The sequence below is a fragment of the Astatotilapia calliptera genome, chromosome 8 (assembly GCF_900246225.1).
Source record: "Astatotilapia calliptera chromosome 8, fAstCal1.2, whole genome shotgun sequence".
NCBI classification, from domain to species: domain Eukaryota; kingdom Metazoa; phylum Chordata; class Actinopteri; order Cichliformes; family Cichlidae; genus Astatotilapia; species Astatotilapia calliptera.
This window is the reverse complement of record NC_039309.1, coordinates 9,314,444-9,341,878: the sequence shown is the minus strand read 5'-3', so window position 1 is coordinate 9,341,878 and position 27,435 is coordinate 9,314,444. Positions and strand designations below refer to the sequence as shown.

At 41.6% G+C, this 27,435-nt stretch overlaps 1 protein-coding gene across 1 annotated transcript in view; it reads right to left on the bottom strand.

The window, feature by feature from the left end:
• Positions 1 to 4,263: 4,263 nt before the first annotated feature.
• Positions 4,264 to 27,435, bottom strand: part of usp54b (ubiquitin specific peptidase 54b) — a 55,267-nt gene continuing 32,095 nt past the window's right edge. Inside the window, exons 8-20 of the mRNA XM_026178623.1 lie at positions 24,151 to 24,297; positions 21,424 to 21,573; positions 20,672 to 20,864; positions 20,264 to 20,446; positions 19,714 to 19,933; positions 17,438 to 17,818; positions 17,228 to 17,355; positions 16,967 to 17,125; positions 12,316 to 12,463; positions 9,280 to 10,112; positions 7,062 to 7,189; positions 6,840 to 6,969; positions 4,264 to 4,514 (exon numbers count right to left, since the gene is read on the bottom strand). Coding sequence (XP_026034408.1) covers positions 4,264 to 4,514; positions 6,840 to 6,969; positions 7,062 to 7,189; positions 9,280 to 10,112; positions 12,316 to 12,463; positions 16,967 to 17,125; positions 17,228 to 17,355; positions 17,438 to 17,818; positions 19,714 to 19,933; positions 20,264 to 20,446; positions 20,672 to 20,864; positions 21,424 to 21,573; positions 24,151 to 24,297 — 3,051 coding nt within the window. The remainder of the gene's footprint in view (positions 4,515 to 6,839; positions 6,970 to 7,061; positions 7,190 to 9,279; positions 10,113 to 12,315; positions 12,464 to 16,966; positions 17,126 to 17,227; positions 17,356 to 17,437; positions 17,819 to 19,713; positions 19,934 to 20,263; positions 20,447 to 20,671; positions 20,865 to 21,423; positions 21,574 to 24,150; positions 24,298 to 27,435) is intronic.

Below are 27,435 nucleotides of genomic sequence, written 5' to 3'. Positions count from 1 at the left end.
TTTTTCAGAAAACCAAAGCCTTGAAAGACACTTGAATCATTTATGCTAGTATCTTTGTTGAAGGCACCATCTCCATTTATTCTCTTTATTCTGACCCACTTCCTTTAGTGCAGCCTTATTGTCTTTACTTTTCCTTTCACTACTGTTCTCAGGTTGAAATTACTTCTAACTGCGGTTCTCACTTCAGTTCTATTGTTTAGTTTTATAAGAATGAAGAGATAAAGTGCTGCAGAGAGGATGCAGGCAGTCTAACAAGGTGTAACCGAAAATTAAAACTCAGAGTTTACCTGACAAACTGATAAAGATTAATCTTTACATGAATATTTTTCTGCAGTGCTGTGGTGGTCAGACTGCTTGACTAATGCTGAAGACATTTGCAAGGAAGATACACACTTCTCTTAGCAACATCTCATTAATTAAATTTGAAAGGATCCCACTTTCTATTCTGACTCCAACTAGAAACAGTGGCATGACATCAAATTAATGCAATGTTGTGTGTTTTATATGTGATCAATCAACTTTCTCTGAGTAGCTATATAAAAATATATTTTTCATGTGTTCATTATGGAAGCTCAGTTGTGTTCTTGATAAATAATCATCACTTATACAAAATTCACTTCATCATCAGTGTGCATCTTCTTGATTATTGCACTGTTCATGGCTTCCGTCATCTCTTCATCTCACTCTGAATCTTTTGCATTTGCTAAAGATGTAAAATATTTATTTCCTCAACACACAGTTTCATACGTTCAGTAGTAATAATAAAAGGCTGCCTGGGTAGGTGCAATGTGTGTGCGTTTGTGAGGGTGCTTATGAATTATATCAACACTACTGTGCATGAGTGGGAGTGACTGATTGTAGCGGGTAAATGCAAGTGGCAGGCCAGCGTATCACTGCTTACATCTAGTGGTAGGCAGGCTAACTGCAGACTGACCTAATGGAAGACATTAGTAATATAGCTTCACAGTTTCACACACATTTAAACACTGTTTAAGAGAAATATGATGCAAAAAAAATTTTGTAGCAGTTTTTTTTTCAAGTACTGCAGGAACTAACGCTGGTCAGTTACTGATCCCTAAACAATATAAATGATCCCTGAATAAATTAAAAAAAAAATTGTATTAGAATATACAGAATATTTTTTATTTCGTTTTTGAATATTTAAGTGATTAAATAAATCCATCAATAAACTTCTGGCATAATTACAGCTGAATATTTGACCACTCTTCTTGGTAGAACTGGTAGAGTTAATTCAAACTGGTTGATTTCTTGGCAAAAACCCCGCTTTTAAGCACAGACCATAAATTTTAGGTAGGGTTGAGAATCAGCACTATGGAACGGCCATTCCAGAAGTGTAACGTCATCCTGCTTGATGGATTTGAAAACCAGTTTTGGATCACTGTCCTGTTGGAACAGCTAATTATGTCTAAGTTTCAAGCATCTAGCTGTTAATTTGCAGTAAAGCTGAAGAATTTGGAGATCGTCCTCCTTCTTCATTATTCCATCCACTTTGTGGAATGTATCAAGATTACTGACAGCAAAAAAAAAAAAGTCTCAGAGCACGCTACCACCATGCTTGTCTAACCTTAAATCCTCCATAGATATGTCTTGTTTTTTATTTGGTTTGTCCATGTGGGCAGCTGGAAATCAAGCTTGAAGGTATAGAATTTGTAGCTGGGACATCTTTCTTGGTTGGCATGCTCTCGGTCCATAGTGATGTACAGAAAAACCTGCTTCACTGAGGACAGTGACGCTGGATTTCCAGCAGTTTCCAGTTCATGACAGACTTGAGCCTTGGTGGTTGCTGGGCTGTTCCTGAACATCCTAACCAACTTAATTTGAGGTTTTAGAGGGCAATTAGTTTTTTACACAGGGTCATGTAAGTTTGGATTTTTCCCTCCTTAATAATAAACACCTTCATTAGAAACTGCATTTTGTGTTTTCTTTGTGTAATATTTAAATTTGTTTGATGAGCTGAAACACTAATTTTAAGCATTACTATTAGTTTCACTGACCAAAAATTCTTAAATTTTCTATATTTGAGGAATATTTTAGCTGTAGATTAGTGTATTATATGTAAATATATGAAAAACACTGCTTAAGAGCTTAATTAGTTTTCCTGTTAATTTGGATTAAGACCAGACTGGTGTTGGTTTCTTTTTTCTTGAAAGTTAAGTTCTTTTCGCTCTCCTCCCCACAAACAAATAATGAAACACATGTTACGGTGGTTACGCCCCCTTTGGGAGTGCATTGTTAATAACTTTATTGCAAAAATACAGGTTCCCTCTTTCCCCGAGCAACACCACCCCAGAACTGACACATAAAGTCTACACACACCCACAAATAACCATCTTTGTCAGTTAGCTTCCCACCCTCCTCTAACGCAAACACACACTTTCATCCTTTAGTTTACATTCATTCGCTCTTTCTCCCTCTTGCTCTCTGCGTCCTCGTTGCTCTCTTTTTGCATTCCATTGGTTGAAACATAGCAGTAGATGCAGAACAACAAAGTTCACCAGCAGCAATAAACATGAGATCTTCTCTTCCTCCTCTCCGTGTCTCTGCCAGAGTCCATGAGAGCACCCGTGAGGGGTGGGCGTGTCTGCCTCCTGACTGTCTCCAGTAAAGGACTGTGAGGGAAGGTTGATTTGCATAGCGGACTCATGCGCTACAATTGGCTACATTCTCCCACATCCAAAAAAACAACAACAAAAAAAATCCAAAAACACAAAAAAAACGAAGAAAAAAACAAAAATACAACCACAAAATCTGAACCTAAATGGAAAAATAAATTCTTACTTTAACTCTCTGAGTTAGGTGCCATCCTTTGGTTTAGTTACAACGTTCATTCAACATCAGTAAATTCTTAAAGAACATTACATTGGCCTTTTGTTTAATAAGGACTTTGTTAGTTTATACGATATTTAACAGAATAAAGCATATAATAAAAGTACTCTACACACGTCAGAATGCTACCCAATAAAGGGAAGAGTGAATTAAGTCGTAATAACTGTTCATACAACTGAGGAATGGTTGACATCTCTGATAGCTCACTGGCTGAAAATATACCTCTAATACATATCTATCATATAAAGCATGTTCATATTAGACATGTCACTGTCTTAGGTTGAAGATGAGCATTTTTCTGAACACATCTGAGGTCTCAAAACCAGTTTCAGTGGGAGGAGGGAGGGGAATAATAAAGTGTGAATTCATAAGTGTCACTGAAGTTCACCTGAGGCCTTGGAGTGAAAACAAACGGCATCGACTTCTCTCCAGCTGCTCCACGTTCAAATAGCCTTCAGAAAGTGCACTTCTGCCGAGTCACCTTGCAAAGTGCACTTGAGTCATCTGTTTTCATTGTTAAAAGCCTAAGAGAAGGGTTTCCTAACCTACATTCTCTCATTCCTTCTAGACTTTCCTCCGCTGCTGGCCTATTTCTGGTGCTACTGTTTCCTGTTTGGAACAAAGAAAGCAAGCGAGAATATAAGAGAGCAAGAAAAGAGGAGCAGAAAGAAAAGAAGAGGGAAAGAAGCAGAGAAAAAAGGAAGCGCTTTTCTTGTTCAAGCTCCCGGTAGAAACGGGAGAGCTGTCATTAGGTCGGCGAGCGGTTTGGGGGCAGAAACTCCAGCTAGACACTTGTGAAGTGCACTCCACTCCTATTTGAAATGCAGACATGAGGAAGTATCACTTTAAGTTTATCAATATTTGTTAATTATCATTATCAACATTCCATAAGGTCTTATTAATTAACATACAGGTTTCATATGTGAGTTTTCTGTACACGACTTAGTTATTAGAGAGTTCAGTCTCGGCAGATTAACTGTGCGCACACACAGGAAGAAAAACAAACCCAAAAACAAAAAGAGAAAAAAATATGGCTGTCCATCTGAAACAGACCTAGTTCAGCTACGTGTGCGTCCAACAAGAAATGCCCGTGAAGAGAGAGGAAGAGGCGTGGCTACTTGGTTAGAGTCCCCCCCTGAGCTAAAGGTCCTGTGGGTTGGAGGGCGAGTCTACAGAGAGCTCTAGTCCTAGTTGGATGCGGCTGGTGAGCGACTGCTAAAAGCAGCAAGCTCACCTGGAAACCCTCTGAAAACCCCAGGGGGAGACGAGAAACAGTCCCGGAAAGCAGGGGGAAAGGTTGAGGTTGTAGTTGGGGGTCAGAGTGACTGCATAGACAGAATAGTAGGGGGAGGAGGAAGGGAGGAAGGCAAGAAGGGGCTAAAGCAGGGTGCTGCAGGCGCTGAGGGAGGCTCTACGTCAGTGCAGATGTGCATGTGTGCGTGCATGTGTTTGCGTGTGCATGTCGTCTGAAGGAGGAGGAGGAGGAACAGGATAGGAGCTGAGTCGATCCTCCTGAGCCGATTCCAGGTCCGTCAAGGTGAAGCGGTTGTGGACCCACGTGGACGGGTTGCGGTAAGATATTAGTGAAGCACTGAAGGACCATGGTCTGAGGAAAGCTTGACCCCCGTCAGACACAGCCAGAAACTCCCTGAACTGTCCGACAGCTCCTGGACATGAAGATAAAAGGTCAGATTAGTAAGAAGGTGCACGTCAAACATGACAGATGTGGTCATTCACAGGAATATGCACACATGCTTCGATTTTACACATGTATCTTCAATCATGGGATTTACAGAGTGTAAAAGACACAAACTGTCACACACTGATGCTTTAAACACAGTTTTCAAAGATCTCAAGAATTATTTCCCCAAGCTCTACTTAAACTTGTCCCATACAATCTGATAAACTATAGCTGTACAGCATCCCAGGGGAAATCCCTGTGGGACACCTTAAAAATACTACGCTATCTTTTCTTTTTGTACATCGATACAAAAGCAGAATCTTATATATCTATATATATATATAAGATCTATATCAAACAATGCAGGATGCAGTGACACCTCTTTTTAAGATGTCATTAACAGATATTTGACTGTTGATAAATAAAAATTTAAAAAAACCTGTGGTGATAGAGGCTAAAATTTCAGAACAGCCATGCTACTTCTTTATAATCAGCATTTATTTGCTTCTTTGGCCCAAATGGGGAGATTAAATTATAAACTGTGAGTATGGATGCAGAATTTCCCAATCAGTGCATCACCCTCAGCTTCATATAATCTAAATAGTAAAATCTGTTAAATTCCACATTTGATTCTTTTTATATGGAACATTTAAAAACTGGTCATTCTTCACTGTGTATACATGCATATTCTAAACAGTGCACGGTTTATTTAGGATCTTTTGTATCTAGCATATCCTGGTTTCTGAAAACAGCATATAGCACTGTTTATGCATAAAACTGAGGCAGTCTAAAGACCTGCACATGTGAATGAAGCGCAATGCAAGACAGCCAAGAGCATTTGGCAAGTAAAAGCATAGTGCCGGGAGGCAGGTTACGCATAATTTCACCTTGAATTTAAAACAGAAAAGATCAAAAGGACCAACGTGCATGCTTGTTGATTCTTTTTTTCCCTTGCTTGTTTATTATAAGCTAATAACAGCTCAGATGCATAACTTTTCCTATAACATACAACCAACCATAAGACATAAAGAAATTGTATGTTAAAAACTACACATATATTCCAATATTTAATGCATGTATATTTTTAGATTAAGAAGTTGAAGGAAACCTGATTACTCAATTGCTGACTTTTTTAAACCAATTGTTTTAAGCCATGATTTAGTGAGAATTTTGAATGCACTGCTAATTAATTACTAGAAATTATCATTTCTTCTTATGTTTTTCTCTGCTAAGAGAGACCATTGGTGTGTGACATGTACAGCAGCTTGTAAAAATACTTTGGATCGATGCGCATTAGCTTCAGCTCCCACAGCGAGGTGTTATTTTTGCACTGTGAAGCTGAAGTGTAAAAACCTGAAACGACACTTCTGCCTGTCAAACTATTCACCACAATTTGAGTTTAAAAACTAATATGATGCAAACAGAGCCGACACATCTGCAGATATGTCGTGTGTAATACTGACGTAACAGAAAACCTAACAGGCTGAAATGTTTTTGCTTCGGGGGCCTTTTTAAGACATCCCTCTTGTTTTCAGCTTTTTTCCTTATAGAGAGTGGGAAGGTGTCTTTTTTTAACCTCTAAATCAAGGTATCAGTGTTTACTTTTCAGAATTTCAAATTTCCTTCTGTGAATTTTAGATGAACTGGACACATGACAGATTTGCAGGCCAAATTTCTTTTAAAATCACCTTTGGGTCTTCACATTTTTTGCAAATCAGTGAGGATTCCCTGGTTTTAGATATATGGATATGCAGCCTACTTTTGTGCCAGATGAGCCCAATTTGCCAGGAGGCGAATATTCACGAGAAAAATAATAAAAAAAAAAAAGAGGAGAAGACTTTTACTTTGCTCTAAAACAGACTTATCTGGCACATAAAGTAGCCAGCCAAAAATCCACTCTTGATGCAGGCGAAACACACAGTGCAACATCATATGAGCCAGCGCGGTGTTTACCTGTGAAGCAGTGGAGGGAGGTGGTGATGAGAAGGTGTTGGTGATGAGGAGGATGAAGGAGATGATAGTGGTGGAATAGCAACAGGGACTCAGAAGAGAGGAAGTAAGCAAGGAGAGGCACTGACATCAGCCTGCTTCACCTTTGAGAGAGACAGAGGACAGAAGAGGAAGAGAAGAAGAGAGCGGGAGGACAGATTGCAAGTAGAATAGCAGGACAAAAGGAAGAAACAAGACAAACAGCGGGGGGGAGGGAGGGGGGAAGAAGAGCACAGGGAAAAGCAATGTGACCGCAAGACATCAGGCAGGTGCAGTTTAACAGCATAGCCGCAAGGAGGCAGCAGAGCCCAAGTAGTCACACTCACAAAGCTGCGGGTTGCAGTCAGGCGGCTGCGGCGCGAGGTCACTACTGTGCCGCTCAGGCTGCGTCCAATTCTCCTCAGGTTTTCCCCATCATCAGGCTCCACCCCAAAATCCCGCAACATCATTGGCTGCAGAGGGAGAAAATGTCTGTCAGACGCTGGAAAATGGATCCAACTGATGACCCATGAACAGTTTCTGCAAAGGACTATGTAGGTGTTGCCTTGTTGAGGTAGGTGGGGGTGCTGGTGCAGTCCGCCCCGTACGCACTCCTCTCCATGTCTGCGTTGGGGGTCTTGGAGCGAGCCTGCCCTCCCACCCTGGATATGAGCCTCTCCGATGGGCTGCAGCCTGGGAACACACAGATGGTGAAAATATGAACAGAGCGTGGTCTGCAAATTATGTCAGACTGACAGCTTACATTTCCTGTGTCGTTCATGAATTCATTAATAAGTAACTTAAACAAACTTTGCTTATGATTTGACAAATGTTTACATACAGTATATATCAGGCGTGTCAAACAGAAGGCCACAAGGGCCAGAATCATCCCGGAAAAGACTCAAATCTGACCCAGTGGATGGCTTTGAGAAGGAGGTAATACATTTTGGACTATATTTTCAGAAATTTTGCAACTTTTCCCACTAAAGCAGACCTCCCACATGGCCATTTATACTACACCAATGTAAATAAGTAATAGATAATCAGTTACAATCATAGAAATTTCTGGGGTTTTTTGGGGTTTTTTTTACAATGGATCCACGATAAAAACGAATAAAAAGAAATGTTCTGTGAATGAACAACCTTATAATTACAGCACAGTCTGGGCAATGAGCTACATTTTATTCATTTTAAACATTTATTTCTTACAATTTATGCCCAAAAAGTTATGCAGATTTCTTTCATTTGCTACGGCAGCATTTTTTTTATCATGTAAAAGACAGTTGAAATTGCACGTCTTCTTTTTTTTAAAATTGACATATTTAAGAGATTAAATGTGTAATTAAACTTTTTACACTGGCTAAAAGGGGAGTTTCACTGGTTTGTCCTATTTAAGATCAAAGTGGGAGATACAGTGTGGTGCCCACAATGTAAAATAAGTTTCACATCCTTGGTATATATTTAATGAGCCAGCGCGATGTTTACCTGCGAAGCAGTAAACAGACCGAGACCTTCACTGAAACTCCAAAGTTTTTTTTAAAGCATTTCTTTAATGTCTCTAAAATTTTACATTTAACACAGAGAGAAGTGACCCTATAGAAAAATCAATATAAAAGTGGAAAGCAGTAACATCTGCTGCAGTAGCCTGTTTACTGCAGTACTCTTTACTGTGTCTCAGTTCCATACTACATACTGATATGCACAGTATATAACATGAGGTAATCTCAACAATATACTGTTGTGCATGTTGGAAATTAACAGCTACCACTGCTAATTACAGTAAACAGACCAAAAAAAATACTGAAATTGTTAAATTGTCCCCATGTATAAACCAGTGTAAAATCCTCATTTTCAGTTCACAAAGTTCTGTTGATCGTACATATAATTTTGTAGCGGTTTTATACTTGAGGACATAAATTAAAAATGTGCTTATAGTTGGACTACAGCTGAATAAAAAAATCTATGGAGCATTTTAGCTTGCTTCAAAAAGTGAGCCTACAAGCAAAAAGAGTTTTCTATGTTGTAAATAAAAGACATGCGGTCACATTCCTTGTAGTCTCCACCATTTAGTTGTTTCCTGTGTTATTATTGTTTTCACATGTGCCTCGCTGTGGTTCTACATTTCCCTCCTTTCTGTCTTTGTATTTAGTGTTTTTCACCACTTTGCCAATTTTCTTAATCCATAAAACTTGCAGAGATTGTCAAAAATCTATCACAAATTTCTAAGATCTTAAGAGTCTATGTATGACATCCTTAATTCCTTTCTTTATCGTACATCAAAAGGCCCAAACACACTCACTACATGTATTGAATCAGCCATACAATATGAAAGCAATAAAACGTGGTCAAAAATGTGAACTTAAGTTCAAATCAAATATCAGAATGGACAAAAATACAAATCTCTTTAAATATGAGATGTTTCTGGTGCCAGACAGGCTGGTCTGAGTATTTCAGAAACTGCTGATCTACTGGGAATTTTCCCACACAACCATCTGATGGCTACTTCCAGCAAGCACAGAGCTCAGATCATCTCGAACTGGTTTATTCAAATGCCCTACACAGTCACCAAATCTCAATCCAACAGAGGCCTTTGGGATGTGGTGGAACAGGAGATTTGCATCGTGAATATAATTTAAGTTGATAGTGAAAATTAATAATTTAGTCATTACGCCACAACGGTATGTCATATTCTGAGCACAATTAATTTCACTGAATGGTGGGTTTAAATGTTCCAATAGTTACAGATTGTGTTATGGTGGCTATGTGTGTCTGTGTGTGTGTACCTGTCTTTCCAGCCAGCAGACTGGCCTGGTAAAGGGAATCAAGCTCAGAAAACTCAGCCTCTTTGCGGTCACAGCAGGGATTACTGTGTCGCCCTGGGGCATGCTGGGAGCTGTAGTGACCTGGAGAGGACTGGCAACTGTAGCTGTAGTTTTGACTGGATGCCTGCGGCCTGATGGGAATGCAGCGGTCTGGGGGTGTCTCGTACGGCGTCACCACTGCGTCGGGGCGGTCCAAACTCCAGGAGGACCAATGACGTGTCTCTGAAGCAGCTTCTTCCCTCGGCCAATGCTGAGCAGTGCCCGCGGGGGAATGGGGCCGCGGTGGTTGCCAGAGCGGCGTGAGAGGTTTCCTTTGCCCGGAGGCTTCCAGAGGGGAAGACAGGGGTGGATTAGAGGTCGGAGGGGGAGGAGGTGGGGGAGGCTGTGCGTGAGTGGGTTCAAGGTGTGCGGAGTGTGAGGTGTGTGTGACTTGTGTATCCCAGAGACGCAGAGGAAGAGAGGGCAGAGAGATGGCTAAGTGCTTCCCCAGTGGTCTGACACTCACCCCCCCTGCCTGCAGCAACTCACACAGCCTCACCCCTGTCCCCTCCCTCCCATCCTCCTCCTCCTCCCCTCTCCTGCCCGCGCATCCATCCTCCTCCTCCCCTTGGCTGGAAGGTGCGCAAGGGTGAGCGATGCTGAGGGTGAGCGGGGGTCGAGGGGGAGGGGGGCGATAGGGCGGAGGGGGCGGGTTCTGGCCTTGGCCCAGAGCAGCATCCCTGTTGGGCGTTGCCTGGTCCTCTTCCTCCTCCTGATTGGGCGTCAGCAGTACTTGGACCGGGCCAGGCTGTTCACTGGAGGACACAAAAGAGGGAGCGCGTCAGTCAGCCGGCAGCAGGACAGAAAAACAAAGCTGCTCTGACGTCAGGTGAGTTACTGCATAGAGGGAAGGTCACGACAGCACATCAGGTAAACAAACACACACACACACACAAGCTCACTTACATACCGGACAAACAGCCTTGTGCAAGCATCGCTTCGTGTATGAGATTTCACAGCCATGCTGTTTATGAATCAGGCACAAGCTCAGGTGCACTGACTGACTGATGACAAACTTAAGTGTCTGATTTGAGCATTTCCATCTTACACAGAATGTAATCAGATTTCCACTACTCTGCACTGGTGCAGTATATCAGCACTGAAAACAATCTATGACATAGACTAATTCAGTCTCATATCCTTTTATTGATTTGCATATATTGATAAATGAGGGATATGATATATGTTGAACATTAGTGGATTTTCTCAGAGACATGAGACACTATTAATGTTTGTGCGTGTGTGTGTGCTTGTATGTGTGAATAGAAAGTCTGTACATTTCTGTGTAGTGTGCACAGACACACGTGTGTCTATGTGAGCGCCCACCCCCGTCCCCCACTTTAACTTTCCTGTCTCTTTTCAGCGTTAGTAATTACCCAGCAGGCTTTGCAGCACTGAGCTATAAATCAGAGGCTTATGTTGATCAATAGAGGAGAGGAGGAAGGTAATAAAAGAGGCAGAACACTGAGAGCTTTGCCTCCACCTCCTCTTTTCCCTCAGTCTCGCTGTTAACAGTTTGGATATACAATTTATTATTTTAGAAAAAAAAAAGTTTTACTCCAGTTTAAGTTCAGTTTTAATGAAACACAGACTAAAATCAATATTAACATGGCTTAGTTTGCACATTCAATCAGTCTCTGGTCTGTGCTGGTTCTTCAGAGTGGAGCAGCAAAACTAATTACAAGATCTAACAAAAGAATATTTGAGGTTTTAGGAGTTTAATGACCGCCCTTTAAGGCACATTTGAGATTATACATCTAATTTCCTGACTCAGTAAGAATCTAAGATCCTGAGAAAAGACCAGAACTTCACAATAAAGCTCACTATATTCATTCTTTTTTTCTAGGACATTCTGTACATTTTTTGCACTTGCATATTTTTAAAATCTAAAGACATTCAGGTTACTATAAACAAATTAACAAACAAATGCAGTGAGTTTTCCTAGGAAAACAGTTGGGATGATTAATTGGCAAAAAATCTGCAGGTCAATAACCAAACTGACCTTTTCAACTAACTTTCAGTTCTATTCTTTTAATGTTTTCATCATTAAGCCTCGTGTCTCTTGCATGTGTTGCATCCAATTGGGAATTTTTAAAACTATGTGTGTTTGGCTATCAAAAGTCATCAGTGCATCTCAGATTCTTAATACTTTGATTTCTGAATATTAAAACTGATGAAACTGATGTTAAAACTCACTTTCCCCTCCTTACGCAACAAAACTAACACATCAGTAGGAAAGCAGACTGAATTTTTGTAACAGACAAACATAGAAGCAGAGAGCACGGAAACAAAGCGCGGCACAGGATCTGTGACTGCAGTCGCGTGGCAGCACACAGGACAGAAACACAGTGATGGACTGCAGCTTTGCAGTGCACAGAAGGACAGATCAGCAGCACACAAAGAGCAGAGGAAAGCCTTGGCAGCACAAAGCTACAAAGAGCAGCACAACAACAATGAAGGGAAGCAGTGAAGCACAGAAAAGCCGAGAGAAACTCTCTCTCCCTCTCCCTCTTTTTCTTCTTGATGGCAACACAGAGAACAGCAAAGCAGCTTTTTACTGCATTGCAACAAACACACAAACACAAAGCGGATAATAAGTTGCTGTATATAGTCAAGGGTGTGTGTTTGAGAAAACGTACACATTCAGACACACACACACACACACACACATACACAGAGCTGGATGTGAGAGTGCAGTGCTGGGGGAGTGGGTTACAAAATCAAGCTTTCTGGGATTTTGTCCAGCCAGAGCTGAAGACGCACACATGAGGGTGTTGAGGCGTTTCTACACAGCCAGCACCCAGAGGACACACACAGCGGAGTCCTGAGGTGGGTTTGAGGACAGCTTGAGCTTGGACAAACACGAAGTGAGGGAGGAAGGGGAGGGAAGTGAGGGGTGTTGAGGTGATTTTGAGACAGGCACCGCTGTGGATACATAAGGGTTGACAGTGGTGGTACCTGCGTGGGCCCTGTGGGCGGGCGCTTCCTGTCTCCCGTTCCATTTCCTGTTCCTGCCTGCGTTTGATTGGGGCCCCAGTGCTCCTCATGCACGCAGCTACAGCCAATCCGCTATGAGCGTTAGCCTCATGCAGGGGTCTGAGCACAGCTGAGGATGTTAACAACAGAGCAGGAGATAAAAAGGAGAATAAGACAGAAAGATATAACGACAGAGTGGAAGCGAGAGAAAGTTTGAGGAACGGAACAAGAAAGGAGACACGAGGAGGGATGAGAGTAAACGATTATAATACAAAAGGAGAGAGAAAAGAGAAGCAGAGCAGAAGGAGTGTTTGTGAGGGGGCCAGCATGCATTACACTCTGCTGCTGTAAATCAATGTGTGAGTATTTTACATAAGTAAAGAGTTGCAAAGTGGGATGTCCTCAAAACCTAACCTAACTTCAATCCCCAATCATTTTGGTGAGAAATATCCATTCACTTAGAAGCTTACAATTCAGGTTTTTGCAGCAATAACAACAAGTTTTTACTATTGTGTTCAGAAGAAACTGGATCCAACACTCAACAGCTGCAATCAGTGGCTTTTAGATAAATGTAGAAACCATAGTGCTGTGTTTCCTCCAAATTTACTGCAAATTTCTTCAGTGCCACAGCTACTGCTGCTGGTACCGAGGGTCACAGATGTCATAGCATTTTGGCATTTAGTGCCTATTCCAAAGCCAAACTGACAGAAAATGCTCTAAATAAAGCAAAAATCTCACCTGACTTAAATTTGACTGCTCCCTGTTTCAAGGCAGTCTACTTGTCAGACTCTTAGCTGCCTCAAAAGCTGGTCTTTACTTAAATCACTCTGTGGAGGTCTCATTCTGACCACTTGCATGTGCCCATAATGTTCCTTACACTACCTACCCTCACTACTATGCTCGCCTGATTTAAATCCTTGCAGCCCCTTCACCAAAATGAAACCCAGACAGAAGGTGCAGAAGGAGACAACCCTTTAGGGAAGATTAACAAATTGCACCACATAAACCTGTTAAATCTTTAAAACTGAGATTGTGAAACCATGAAAGAGATAAAAAAAAGCGAATGAAAAGTTATAGATGCATGAAAGAAAACAGACCCCCGCTCCGTTTAATGCACTCAGATGTTTTGCTTCTTAAGTCTTCCTTTGTTTGGTATGACAACCAGTTTATGCAGGCTCACTGTCAAGTCAAAGTTTGTGCCTCTTCTCTGCCTGGGCTACATTGTTTACCCTGATCCTGTGATTTCAACTTGCACAAAACTGGCAGTTATTTTTTCTCTGAGGACACCCTCTTGTTTTCAAGCTGACAGACACTGGCAATATCATAAGAGGAAACAATAGGAAGATTTCATAGCAGGGACCCAGCATCTTTTCCCACTTAGCAACTCTGATGTAATCACATTAATATACTAACTTGTACTGTTGGTGACTCAAAAATTGAACATTAGATAAATGAGTTGAAACTGGGGCTGCGTTCATGAAGCCACACACACCAGACAAGGGAATAAACTACAAAGATATTTCTAAGACCAAGGTTTTTTTTTAGTGTGCACTCTCAGTGGTGCTAGTTGGTTACAAAGAATGCACAAGTGGACAACAAAAGAGCAGCCATCATCCGTTTTGGCTTGAGTTTATAGACTTCAGATTGATAGAGGCAGAAGAAAGGAAGGCGGATGGCAGCTCTGTTGTTGCTGTTGGCTGTAACCTCTGAAACACTGAGGCAGATTGTTTGAAGTATGCCCGAATCCATCGATACGGGTGTGGGAACCCAAATTCTGTTACACAATAGCACTGATAGTGATGCCATCTGTTCGTTCACAACTCGTCCTTTCACTTCATCAAGGTTGAATGTGCACACAGGTGAGTGTCAGGTACATGAGACTAAACACAGTGAAGCAAACACAGTAGGGCAGACAGGACACAACATAATAATCCCTGATGTAGATTTAGTTAGTTCTGAGTAGGAGGGGAAAACCTGAACACCTGCGGTTTATATAAAACTCTCACTTACACACACCTAAACACGTCTTCACAATAAAACATGACAGAAAAATATCTTTTGTGGATGAACTGATCAAATATTCATGAAAAAGTCACACACACAGGAATATGGACACATACTTTGGGAACACCATGTGTTCCCAAAGTCGATCTAAAGTCAAGCCTGAAGTCACACAGACCGTGCCCAAGTCTTTAATTTGAATGTTGAGTCGAGACAAGATGTGAACATAATTCTTTCACTGCTATTTATAAAGCTGGTAGCTGATTTGCAGCTGAGGTTGTTTTAGGTATAACTACTTAAACAGCATGAATGACTTTGTAAGTGGTGCCCGACACGAGCTTATTTGTTTTTAATTGCATAAACAACATTTAAGATGTTGATTTTGTGTGTGAGCGTGTTAACATTTGCTAAATAAAGCTAAATAAAGAGGCTGAAAGTATGAGAAAACAAAACATTTGACTCAAGGAGCATGCTAAAGGAAAAAGTAACTGATGTCATCTGCTTTCAGCAGAAGTTATACTATTTCCATTAACACCAAAATGCCTAATTGACATTGCTATCCACAGAGCTGCATTGCTGTTGTGGCTAAAAAGCATGTGCAAAATATAATACTCAGACCTGATTAAAGGAATAACTGAAAGTTTTTGTGATTCTGTGTATAACAGGTAAAAATGCATGTCTGGCTAATTTCCAGTTTAATGCAGTCTCCCTGTGAAGCACTGCACCAGCACTGGGTGCTACTAGTATGGAAGTCCCATTCTGACAAGCTGCACATCTGCAGTGTGTGCTGGATCCCCAGTTCAGTTTAATTCAATCTCATTTCTATAGCCACAGATCACAACAACAATTGCCTGAATGAACTTTATATTGTAAGATAAAGACCCTGTAAAAATATAGAGAAAACCCCAACAATCAGATAACCCCCTATGATCAAACACTTGGCAAAAGTAGGACAGAAGACCTCCCTTTTAACAGGAAGAAACCTCCGGCAGAACCAGGAGCAGAGAAGAAAAGCCATATGATGCGACTGCTTTGGGGTAAGGGGAGGGGGGAAAAGGGTGAAGGATGCCTAGGCTGCATCACCTGATCCACTATAAGCTTTATCAATAAAGTGGATTTACAGGAAGCAATCTTAAAACCGAAGAGGTGCAAGCAAAAGCTCAGAAATGCACAAGGAAGCAACCTTAAAGTGAAAGTTAGCTGTACTTTTACCCACGAAATGAAACTCATAAGATTTAGAATTTAATTTCGCATGATTCTTTTTTTTTTTTGGCAGAAGAAATTGAAGCTTTCAAAGAAAACCGGGCATACACGCAGAGAACGTGCACGCCAAAGTTAGAATCCAGAACCCTCTTGCTGTGAGGGAATAATAACTAAACCAGGTGGAATTATAAAACTTTGTGATCCCACTTCATATGAGTCAGGCACCACAGTCTTCTGCTCTCCCCATGAAGCAACTCTGAGAGTCTAATATTAGAACCTCACGTCCTGGTACATACCCAAATTTTGAAGTCCATATGCACAGTTTATTATAGACATTTAAAGTCTCAGAGGGCATCAGTTGAGTAATTTATCCCAGAGCCGATACCGATTCTCCAGAGACGGAGAAGAAATCACAGAACGTTTTGTTACAGGCCACATAGCAATACTCATAAACTAACTGTAAAATTAATGGAATGACCCTTAAAGTGTGACTCGAGTCAAAGAAAGACACAATCTAAAGCTCACACCATAACACACAGATACCCACATCATTATAGACCACACAAGAACGAAAAAGGTAGAGAAACACATTTTTGGAAGCAGAGGAATACACACACTGTAAACTCTGGAGGATAGCCAGGATATCGGAGCACTGAACTTGGATTGTGCTTGTGATTCTAAATAGGAATCACCCAGAAAGAGTTTCCTGCTCTGTGCCGGTCAGTGAACGCCCCACAGGAGTTTCCATTTTTGTAAAAACTCTGCTCTGCTCTGTTCAGCTACACTGAACACAGCTGGAACTGCTAGATCCACACACACAAACACACACAAACACACACGTCCTCTGAAATAAAACACACTGAACTAATTGACGGATGAAAAAAAAAAAAACATCAGAGAGAGACAGATGGAGAGACAGACCAACAGATGGGAACGAGGACAAAGACGAGGTCAGACAGACACATGGACATACAAGTCACTGTGACTGTTAATCTAGACACAGGTGACCTCAAAACTGCACCAGGCAAGATTTTAGCATAAATATACATGTTATCAGCATAAAGCATAACATTTTAATACCAAAGATATATCCACCTTTTCTTTTTTGGAAGCACAAATTGAGACATGGAAGTGTCTAGATGGGCCTTTGCTATGCGGGTTTCTGCTTGGCGCAGCTTTAAATGCAATTTTGAGGGGTAAAGGTTTAAACACATTAAATTTACATAAATGGTTTCTTACTCATCAGCTGTTGTATAAGTAAATCAGTGTTGATGCGGGCAGTGAAATATCAGGAAAGATCAATTAAACATAGGCAAATGAAGCCCAAATTGCATTCCGCTGGAAGTATTTCATAAGCATATAACTCCCATACATATTCACTACCAACTTCCAGCTGCTGATTTTCTATGTTTCCATATTTCATCCATACCCTGGTGTTGGAGCTGGTCCAGGTCCATGAACTTGCTGGGTTTGGGATTAAATCCCATGGCTGCCTCCCGCTCCGCCTCCCTTCGCTTCTGCTGCTCCTGCAGGCGGGCTCTCCTCACTACCTCCTCCTGAAGCTCGTCTAGCTCACTACGCCCTGGGCCTGAAAACACACACACACACACACACACACACGAGAAATATGGGGAATGAAAATATTCATCAATTTAAATGCATGTTGAAGAAATTAAGCAAAAACACACACCTGCATTAGTGCCACCACTCCAAGTAGGTGGGGGCAGCTCCTGCAGGATGGCACTGCTGCTCTTGGACTTAGGCACTGAACGCCATGAAGGACCTGACATCAGCACCCGTTTTTGTTGCCCCACCTCCCTGTAAACAAAGGAAAAGGGTAAACGAAAGGCATAAATGTTGATAATGCAAACAAACTAATTTGTATCTGTAAGTTTCCTACCTGTCGGGGCTGCTGCTGTTCCTCTCGCTGCTCTCGTAGCCACTCTCCATCCTCTGAATCAGACGTGGCTGGTGCTCCACCCCTCTCAGAGGTGGAGGGGCAGGGGGACCCATCGTCCGCCCACTGCCCAGAGACCTGGGCTGCCCAACCAGCCCAAACCCTGCCTCCAACTCCCCAACTTCTCTGGCTTCTACTTCTTGCAATCCGAGCAGTGGAGCAGGTCCCTCTAAAGGGAGTGAGTCCTGAGGCCCTGGAGGGAGAGGCGGGCCAGGCACAGTGTTATAGCCCACAGAGGAGCCTCTCTGTCGGGTGAAGATGCTGTCGATGTTCAGCGCTTCTCTCCTGGGCCTCCAAGTTGGCCTGTAGCGGCCTCCAGAAGAACTAGAGAGCAAAGAACAAGGATTCAATGCTGAACATGTCTACTGACTGAAAAAAATTAGTCTTCTGGTAAAAATTATTTAAAAACTGCAAAAGAAAGTAAAATTTTCTGCAGAATGTCTACTTTTGTTTATGATTCATTCTTTTACTTAAAAGTACAACACGTATAATTTTTCTTGTGTTAAATCCCAATTTCACATTGCACAAGAGATGAGAGCGAACAGTGGTTGTCAGGCCACTGATTGGTCTTTAGGCCTCTATGATTGTCACAGTTTCTCATGACGTTAGTTGCCGTGTGTCTGCAGAACAGTAATACCTTTTTTTATGTGCCCATAATTTAGGACATGTTTTAGAGAAGATCCAAAGTGACATCTTTTCATAATATGGAGTACACTAATCACTAACATAACAAAATGACCACCTTGCATTACTTTATCAGCAAATTTTACAAAATAAGCACTGCAAGATTCAAGCGGTCTAGCTAAGCTACAACTAACTTACTTACTGTAGCTTTCTTGCTAGCTTACATTACTGCAGGCAAATTCAAATCTCAGTGAAAATGCGACTTGGCTAGCTTGACAAATTACCTGCTAATGTGATCCGTGATACTAACTTGTCTATAATGTTTTGTTTTCATGCAACAATAAATCTTGCAAAGGTGTATAACTGAAAATGTTTCTTCAAAGAACTAGCCCAGAGTGATGCAAGGCAGGGCCAGTTAGTCAGCTAGCCGTAACTCAGCTAAACAGTCTGGTGATCGATCTCAAGAGTGAGGTTACAGACTTTGATTGAGAAGCAAAAGCAATCTAACCAAGCACAAGTCTGTATGATATCAACCTTATCTTAACAAACGCACATTTTATTCATATTGTCACTACTGGAAAAATTGAATAGAAACAGCAACATTTCTGATTGGTGGAGGTCGCTGTTACCAAGAAAATCTGATTTCAGTCAAGAGTGAAGGACTGTAACATGTTGCTAATGAGGCTATACTTTGTTACATACACATCACAAAATACAAAATATATTCCAACCTTTTGTTATACACCAGTATGATAATGAAACCTATTAAATTCAAGAAGGTTGAAAGTCCTTTGTTGTGGAAACTAGATTTACAAAGGGTTGCTGGATGAGAAGTTCCTTTACCTTTAAACGTAATTATGTAAATAGTCTTGCACTTTTAGCCTTTTTTTTGTCGTTTTATCCAAATCAAATCTTTTTATGGTCACGACTCACCTCACAACTGTTTGGCTTGTTTCAGAACTGAAAACTCGTTATATAAGGAAATCTCCACTGACATTTCACAAATGCCATTTCAGAAATAAATTGAAAATTCACTTCCAAAACTCTTAAAAAAGTGGGCATTCACAGCCTTTGAGCATGTGCCCCACAATAGGATGCTAGCTACAGTTCACTTAACAGCCACGATTCTTGTGATATTGTGCATTTTATTTTCTTTAAGCTGTGTTGTGTTATTATCTCAAACTTTCACTTAAAGATCAGAAGGAACAGACTGCTGTGTGTCTCACAGTGTGCAGAGCTGTTTAACTATGAACTCAAAGCGAGGAATCTGAGATTTTTCCTCATCTGGATTTTTTTCTAACAGGCTGAAGGGCAGCGTGTTAACTTTTCAATTCAATCTGGGGTACAGTGTTGAAATATATATATATATATATATATATATATATATATATATATATATATATATACACATTATAGTTATATTGAATGAGTAGCCTAACAACATGAAAATAAGCTCCATATCTAATAAGCACTTCTACTTTTTCCCCTGAAGAGATGTGAGTATTTACGTGTGATTTGAAGAAGGCATTACCGTGAAATATTTTCATCTTGCTTTCACCTAATTCTACAGCCGATGTGTACGAGTGCTGCAGTACCTGGACTTGCTCTCACTGCTAGTGCTCTCATCCTCCCAGTGGGGACCCCCAATCCCCCCCTCGCAGCCCCCAACTCCGGAAGAAGAGGAGGAGGACAGAGGACGGGAGGAAGAGGAAGAGGAGGTCAGAGGCCTGCGGGAGGAGAGGAGGAAGACAGCCGTCTCCTTGTACTCCTGCAGCGGAGGAGAGGGAGGGCGCGGAGGACCCTCCACTGCTGACTCTGAACACGGGAGAAAAGGAAGAGAAAATAAATCCAATAACATTTTTATTTATCCCACAGGGGGCAATTATGCAGGCAGCAGTGCAAATAAATGTGAGAGTAACCACTAACGAGGCGCATAACCTGAAGACTCTGCAGAACCCATTTCCCTTCACCGAAACTTGAAAACGCATAACTGTTTGCTCTTAACTATATCAACAATGATACTTTCTGCATCTCCCTGAAAACACTTGAGTATTTGCTGTTATTTTTTAAACCATTAGGGTTTCTTGACTGAAGGTGCAACTGCATTTTTTTTAAGGGGAAGAACATTTGGACCAGCAGCATTACCTCCAGCGTCAGCACCAAGCGGCGGTGTGCCAGTGTCGTAATTACAGACCACTGTGGTCTGGGATTCACTGGAGAGGTGGCTGCCTGTAGACTGGTGGAGGGATCGGCTGCGAGAACCTCGGTGACTCGAGCTGTCTGTCGAAGAGTCCGTGCGAGTATCGCTGGATATGGATGGCTCCCGACCTGTGGGAGAAAAGAGAAAGAGAGGTGACCTTTTAGGTAATCCTGTATGCGCATATGTTTCCACTTAAAGGCATGATAATACTATAGCACAGGCTCTGCAGTATGCAGAGGCAGATTATAGGGTTGAAGGTCAGAGCTTTAAAGCTATAACCCCGCATGTTCTCAAATAATAAAGACAGATCAACCCGATCTGATATTTAGCAGAGTGTATCATCTTTGCTGTACCAGAGTCTTCACTGTCGTAACCAGCCTTGCTGCTGCAGTGCTGGAGCTCCAGCTGCGGGTTGGAGCTGGTACAGGGGTTTGGGCTCTCCTGCAGTATCACCGGCGTCCCACGGGGGTCAGCGTAGAGCAGCAGCAGGGGCTGATAGTGGCCTTTGATACAGCGAGACACTACGTCCTTCCACTTAGGGCCGATCTAGAGATGCAGAGCACACACACAAAAATATATATTTATATAAGCACACACACATAAAAAGGAAGTATAACTATCTGTTTTAGGATATAACGCTACTCATATTCCTCTAAAAGTAGAAGGTCAAATACACTTGGTGCTGCTGTGTCTTCATTGATATCATATTATCTCAGTCAATAATCTAATATGACCCTTATTGTGAACTATGATTGATAGTCTAGGACAGGTACATGCACACAAGTTCGTTCTCTTATTTCTGCTGAGTATTCATGAGGATTTTTTTAGCCTTTAAGAAAAGGACTCACACTTAAATTACATACATAATATGAACACAGTTCTTGCACTGAGATTTAAGCGCATAGATCTAAACAAAGACAGGGATTAAACCTTAAACACATAATCAATCTAAAGCTGCCTCTACTGCAAAAGACCTGACTGTGCAGCACTTAAACTAACATACAGCACAGCTCCTGTCATTTCTGCTCTCACAGGCACAAGTGAAGATGCAGCAGATGCTCCTCGTGTTGCAGCGTGCAGACTCGGGACTCAAACTACGTCTCACCTCTTTGACGTGGGCGTCGTCGAAGTACATCCACTTGCGTATCTTGGTCTGGAAGAAGAAGGTGGAGTAGTGCTTGCCATAGTAGCACACCATGCCCACCAAGTAGAGCTCCGCCTGGCGAGCCCTCTCCTCTGTCACACGGTAGAACAACTACCGAGAGAGAGAGAGAGATAAGAGGGAGGGGGAGGAGACAAGAAGGGAGGGGGGCATGCAGGGGAGAGGTGTGCGGTATAGGAGAGAGAGAGAGAGAGGGAGAGAGAGAGACAGAAGAGTTAGTTAATGTGAATACAAGCACATTTTTGCTCACCTAGTATATGCTGTATGCAGTAATTCTTCACTCTCCTCACTTTCCTCTGCTTGCGAAGCGCACACAAACCTACAGTGCTGCATACACGCTGCAGTTTTTCAAGCGGAAATGATGCACGGCTCTCACACTCATCTCTTAGTAAGGTCACTTGCTCCAGATGATACTGCTAGTAACATGCACAGACAAAGGCAGTGTATTGATAGCCATATGTATAATTCTAGCCATTGTGCTTTGATGAACCATATATCGATAAATAAATCCATGATTCAACATAATAAGCTAGAATAAATCTAGTCCTGCAACCAGCAAATGCTTTCATTATTTATTATTTTGAAATCTTTAAAGAATCAGAAAATACATCTTAACAAGTTTGCACAACCACAACTCTTTTGTCCAGCCAGCAGCCCATAAATCTGCAGATAAACAACGAAGATCTGTATTAATTCCTTTTAAATTTAACAGCTGATTTACAGTTAACTGAATATAAAGTTTGGTTTACTGCAGCAGCAGCACTACAGTTATCTAATCTGAGGAGAAACGGGACATAAAAGTGTAAAAAAGGGGGATGGGTAAGATACAGAAAAACAGCAAGTGAAAGTAACTGTGGAGGGAAATGCACACACTTTTAATAGCTAAACACAATTTGGAAAATTCAATAGATAACACCTCAGATTTTCTTATTCAACAGCTTGTTTTTTTTCCCCTCACAGCTGCAGGATGAAAACAAGAGACAGAGCAGCAGGCGGAGACAGAAGATAGAGGGAAAAACTTGAGTCACTGTAACACATATTCATATTCACTAATCCATTATTCATGGATATCACTTCGGAATGCGGCTGGAGATGTAACAGGGGCATTAAAATGCATCAACATTACTCAGTCATGACGCCGACTATCAGAGGTCGAACACGTGTGTGTGTGTGTGTGCGCGTGTGTGTGAGAGAGGTGTAAAAGCTGTAGCTGTAAATGGAGAAGTAGCGTTCTGAGTTCTTTATAAGAAAATTGAAAGTCTGGAAGATTACGTCGTATCTGCACAGAATTTGTTTTTTTAACATGCTGAACTTGCACATTATTGCAAGTTATTGTGTATTTGTTTACACACACACACTGAAAATACATATACATCCATGCATGCGCTTGTGTCGGACAGTTTGCATGTGATAATGTGCTGAAAAATAATTTATGCATGTGCTTACATCTAGCAGAAAGCAGTTTGCTGTAGATCAAATTACAAATTACTACTTTTGGTCCGGAAATCTAGGACTCTACTGTATTCTGATTTTTCACACCCTGGACCTTATTCACTTTTATAACAACTCTCCAAAAGGTATGAGATATGCATAAATATTTTTGTTTTATTGTAAAAACTAGGACTAGTAGACTGTGATGCATTTTCTCTTAAACAAAAGAGAGAAACCAATTTCAGTGTATGATTGTCAGGCTTGCGCTCTGGAGCATTGCCACTAATCTACCATGAACCCTTACTTGAAAGGACAGAAAACCAAAAAACTCCAGCACTCCTGCAAAACATTAGCATGCAAAAACACTCGGTATGCCAGTATGCATGCACTGTTAGCAAGAGATTACAATTATTTGGCTCTAAGCTTTTAAAAACATGCAAATTTTGCCTGTTGGTGGCACTACAGTAAAAGTGAGTTTTGTTTTTTGTTTTTTAATTGAAATCAGTTTGAGACAACCCAGCAAAAAAAAAAAAGGTTGAATTTACTGGTCCTTGAAATGACATCCCTTTATATCTACATTTGACTGAACCTTGAAAGGAGACCTCTTCTTCCTGTGAGACGACTCTATAAACCCCTGCAGCACTGTGCAACCAGAGTATCTGGGAACAATAGGCTTTGACTGTCCAGAGTGCAGTACAAATAAGCTCTGCAAGCAAACATTTTTAAGAAATCCCATCCAGCACTAGTTTTTGCATTTGTTTTGTTTTATTTGTTAATAATGTGTTGCTGTGTAATTGCAAACCTTTCACACCCAAATACAATGCAAATAAGATAAGATATGCATACGTTTGCATTTTTGAACAGTAAAGTGTCATGCAGATGTCAACTAAACTTTTTAAATTGCAACAAATTTAATCTTAGACGTTTCCATTGTTCTGCAAAAACAACAACAAATTTTCACCTTCACTTCAATAAAATTCAAGTATTTATGAGTATTTTTACCGACCCTGACTGGTTTTGAAATTAGACTTGAAAAGGCCCAGGGGCGTCTGGTGCTTGCTGGGAGTTAACAGCCCTTCTGATTCACATATACACACTGCACACAAAGCTATTTTCGCCACAGAATATTAGGGAAATTACATCTGTGTATTTATGTCAGTTTGGGCTCAGCTGCTTGGATAGAAACACACGATATACGCTAATTTTGTTCAAAGGAGTGTATAATGTGCGGTCGCTTACATCTCCCAGACGCAAGCAGGTTCCCAGGCTGTGTATGACATCCTCTGCTAGGTCAGAGTGGTCTGAATCCCACACCAGCCCGATGGACACAATCTCCGGTGAGTTCATCAGCACCCGGCGGATACGCAATACCTCCCCACAGTTACTCTGTGAGAGCGAAAGGACGAGAGGAGGTTAACAAACAAAACAAAAAAAGAGTGCGTGATTAAACAGCTTTATTCATCATGTGTGATGAGGCTACAGAGTGTGCACGTCACTAAAGCCATCCCTATTTGGCAGTAATGAAGACGCACACACACGGAAAACCTGAACAGTAGGAGCGTGAGGGACAGAGACAAAAGGCTAAAAAAAAACAGAGAGATCATGAAAGGACTGTAAGAGAGAACGACAGAGGAAGAAGTGCTGTGCTGAGTTGTATTTGTCCCTTGGGCCTTCTGTTGAGTTCAGAACCGTGTGTTCTGAATCCTTCCTTTGAGTCATGACCCACCACAGAGCTGGTGCACACAGACACACACACAAACGTACACACATGTACACACGCAAGCATGCACGCAGTGCTGGCAGAGCAGGCTCGGAAACAGCCTGAGAACACCCTGGCAACCAGACACTTTGCCAAACACAGCACTCGCACACATAAGCACAATCGCACACAGAACTCTCCCTTTGTGGGCGGCGGGCTGTCTTGCACTGGCACCAGAAATGGCAGGAAGGTATTTTGCCAGGGTCTGCTTCTCAATTCTCAGAAAGGGACACAAACACAAGCCAGGGAGCAGCAGCCAACCAGCACAGCACTGAGACACGAGGCTATCTGTATGCTTAGGACACATGGACGGGACACACAGCTTCAGTTAGCTCTCAGCGCTGAGGGGAACAGCCGCTGACAACATCATTCATCAAACGGTTGTGCAAACAGATTCGCTCTGCTTCATAATACAGCATTGATCGGTGCAGCCTCATCGTTGAATTTTATATGCAAAGATTTTTTTCCCCCACCATTCTTTTTCTTTTTTTAAATCACTGTGGCCATGCAGACCTTTCCAAGACACGGAGAGTTATATAACAGGGCTGCTGGTCAAATGATACTGTAGGATCGCAGTATGCTGATTGTGGCATTCTTCAGATTAAAATGACACAAAGCTTGTTGTTGTTGCTTCCTGACAAATCAAAGAGCAGCGGAATGAAAATGCTTTCTCATCTTTAATAATGGAGTCACTGAAGAGATCGTTCATGGAGGATTGATAAACGCCTAAACCACCACAGCTGATGAGAGAGGCTGTAAACAAGCCAACAGTTTAGCTAGATTATGTAAACCGCTTTATTATATCAATACGGATCACAGCCAAAACTACAAAAATCCAACACACAGGCCCATTTCACAAGTCATTTGTCACCACCATGGTCACTGACTGCATATAATAAATGTATCATTATAGATAATGGATATCTGAAGCCATAAATCTATGATCACTTATATACATACATTTGAATCCTGCACAGCCAGCAGCAGCCAAGTATGTTAAATAATAATTCTAATTTTTTTCTTTCATTACATTGGATAGTGACATGTCTTATTTTTTCTACCAAATGAACAATCACAGTAACTATAGTAATGGATTACTTTGATGGGGTAACATAGCAATGCACTGCCCACGGTGTGTAGAGTTGTTTAAATCAGCTGCAATATAAAAAAAACTGCAGTCTAATTCTGGCTGGTTCTGAAGAAACTTGGTTACTAGTAAAAGTTTAAATGTAATATCTTTTAGTGAAGCATCACAGATTTATTACAGCACAAAAATATAGTTTGAATTTGGCGCCCAGGCTGGCATCCAGGATGGGTGTCATGTAAATATGTTACATAAAAATTGGGGAGCGGGTGGCATGGAGGTGGGGTGTTTAGCGCGCAACACCACACCACATAGATACTCCAGCATTCTCCCACAGTTCAAAGACATGCACGGGATTACGCTAAGTGGTGACTGCAATTTGGCTGCCGGTGTGAATGTGACAAATTGGCGACCTGTCCTGGATGGACCGTGTCTCACGCCCTGTAACAACTGGGATAGGCTCCAGCCCCCCTGTGACCCTGAACTGGATAAGTGGAAGAAAATGGATGGATAAAATTGGGGCATAATAAGTAAACAGCCCTCCCGTGGGTGGATGCTGAGGTGGTGGAAGGGTTGAAAATAGCAGGCAGGGATGCCAAGCAACAGCACTAGTACATCGGAGGGGAAGATAAGAATTTCTGCAGCTTAAATAGTGCATTTATGTTATATGTGCTCTGAAATAAATCACAGTATACACTCTGTAAGTCTTATAAGATCTAAATGTTTCATATAGATATATACACACCATTCCCTACTCAAAAAACATGAACGGGAGCACTGAGTAAATCCTATGAGTAAATAACGTGTCACATTAAAAGACTACATAGAAAACATGAACATTTTTATTTTGTTGTCACATGTCACAGTGATCCAGTATAATGTTTACATTTTGATGAACATCTGAAGAGCTAAAACACTGATCATCTCATCTACATATTCACTTTATTGCACTGATATTAGTTCACAACTCGCCAAATTTCAAATCGCCTGTGCAAAACTTCGCCATCAATCACATTATCCAGTCCCTGCACTGTCCTATCTTCAATCTCACACTTACAGTATCATCCAGCAGCCTCGCTTCCATCCAAATACCATCACTTTGTTTGAGCAACGCCCAAGGTGGTATTAACAAAAGATCAGCGCTGCAAGTGATGAAAGATAAACACAGACAGGTTGTGTGTCTCCCGTGGGACTGCGCACACAATGCCAACGTTTACCGTGGTTAAAGAAACACTGGGTGTGTGTTAGTGTGGCTGCAGCAGTGGAAGTGGTGATTGTGCTGTGTGACGAGAGGGGCAGCTGCTCGCCCGTGCCCAGAGAGGAGGCTCTTTGTACAGATACTTTGGCAGACAGAGGTGGGTGTGTGTGGTCAAACTGGATCTATTCAGCAGCAGCACTTCCCCATGTGGCATCGCAACACACAAGCCTGCAGAACAAAGGAATCATTGAAAATTCCTCTGTTCACGTGCGCCATTTTTTTTCTTCCCGTTATTGCTTTTACAGTTCGCATTTCGTGCACGGCTCTTACTCCAAAAACACTCCGTCTTCATGTATAATTTCAAACCGATCTTCCTCTGAACAACCAAACACAGTTTTCTCCCACAAGAAGAAACTGATGATTGCCATCATTTACTGTATGGGAGGTCGACGAGGACAACTTGGAAAATGCTTCCCGTAATAG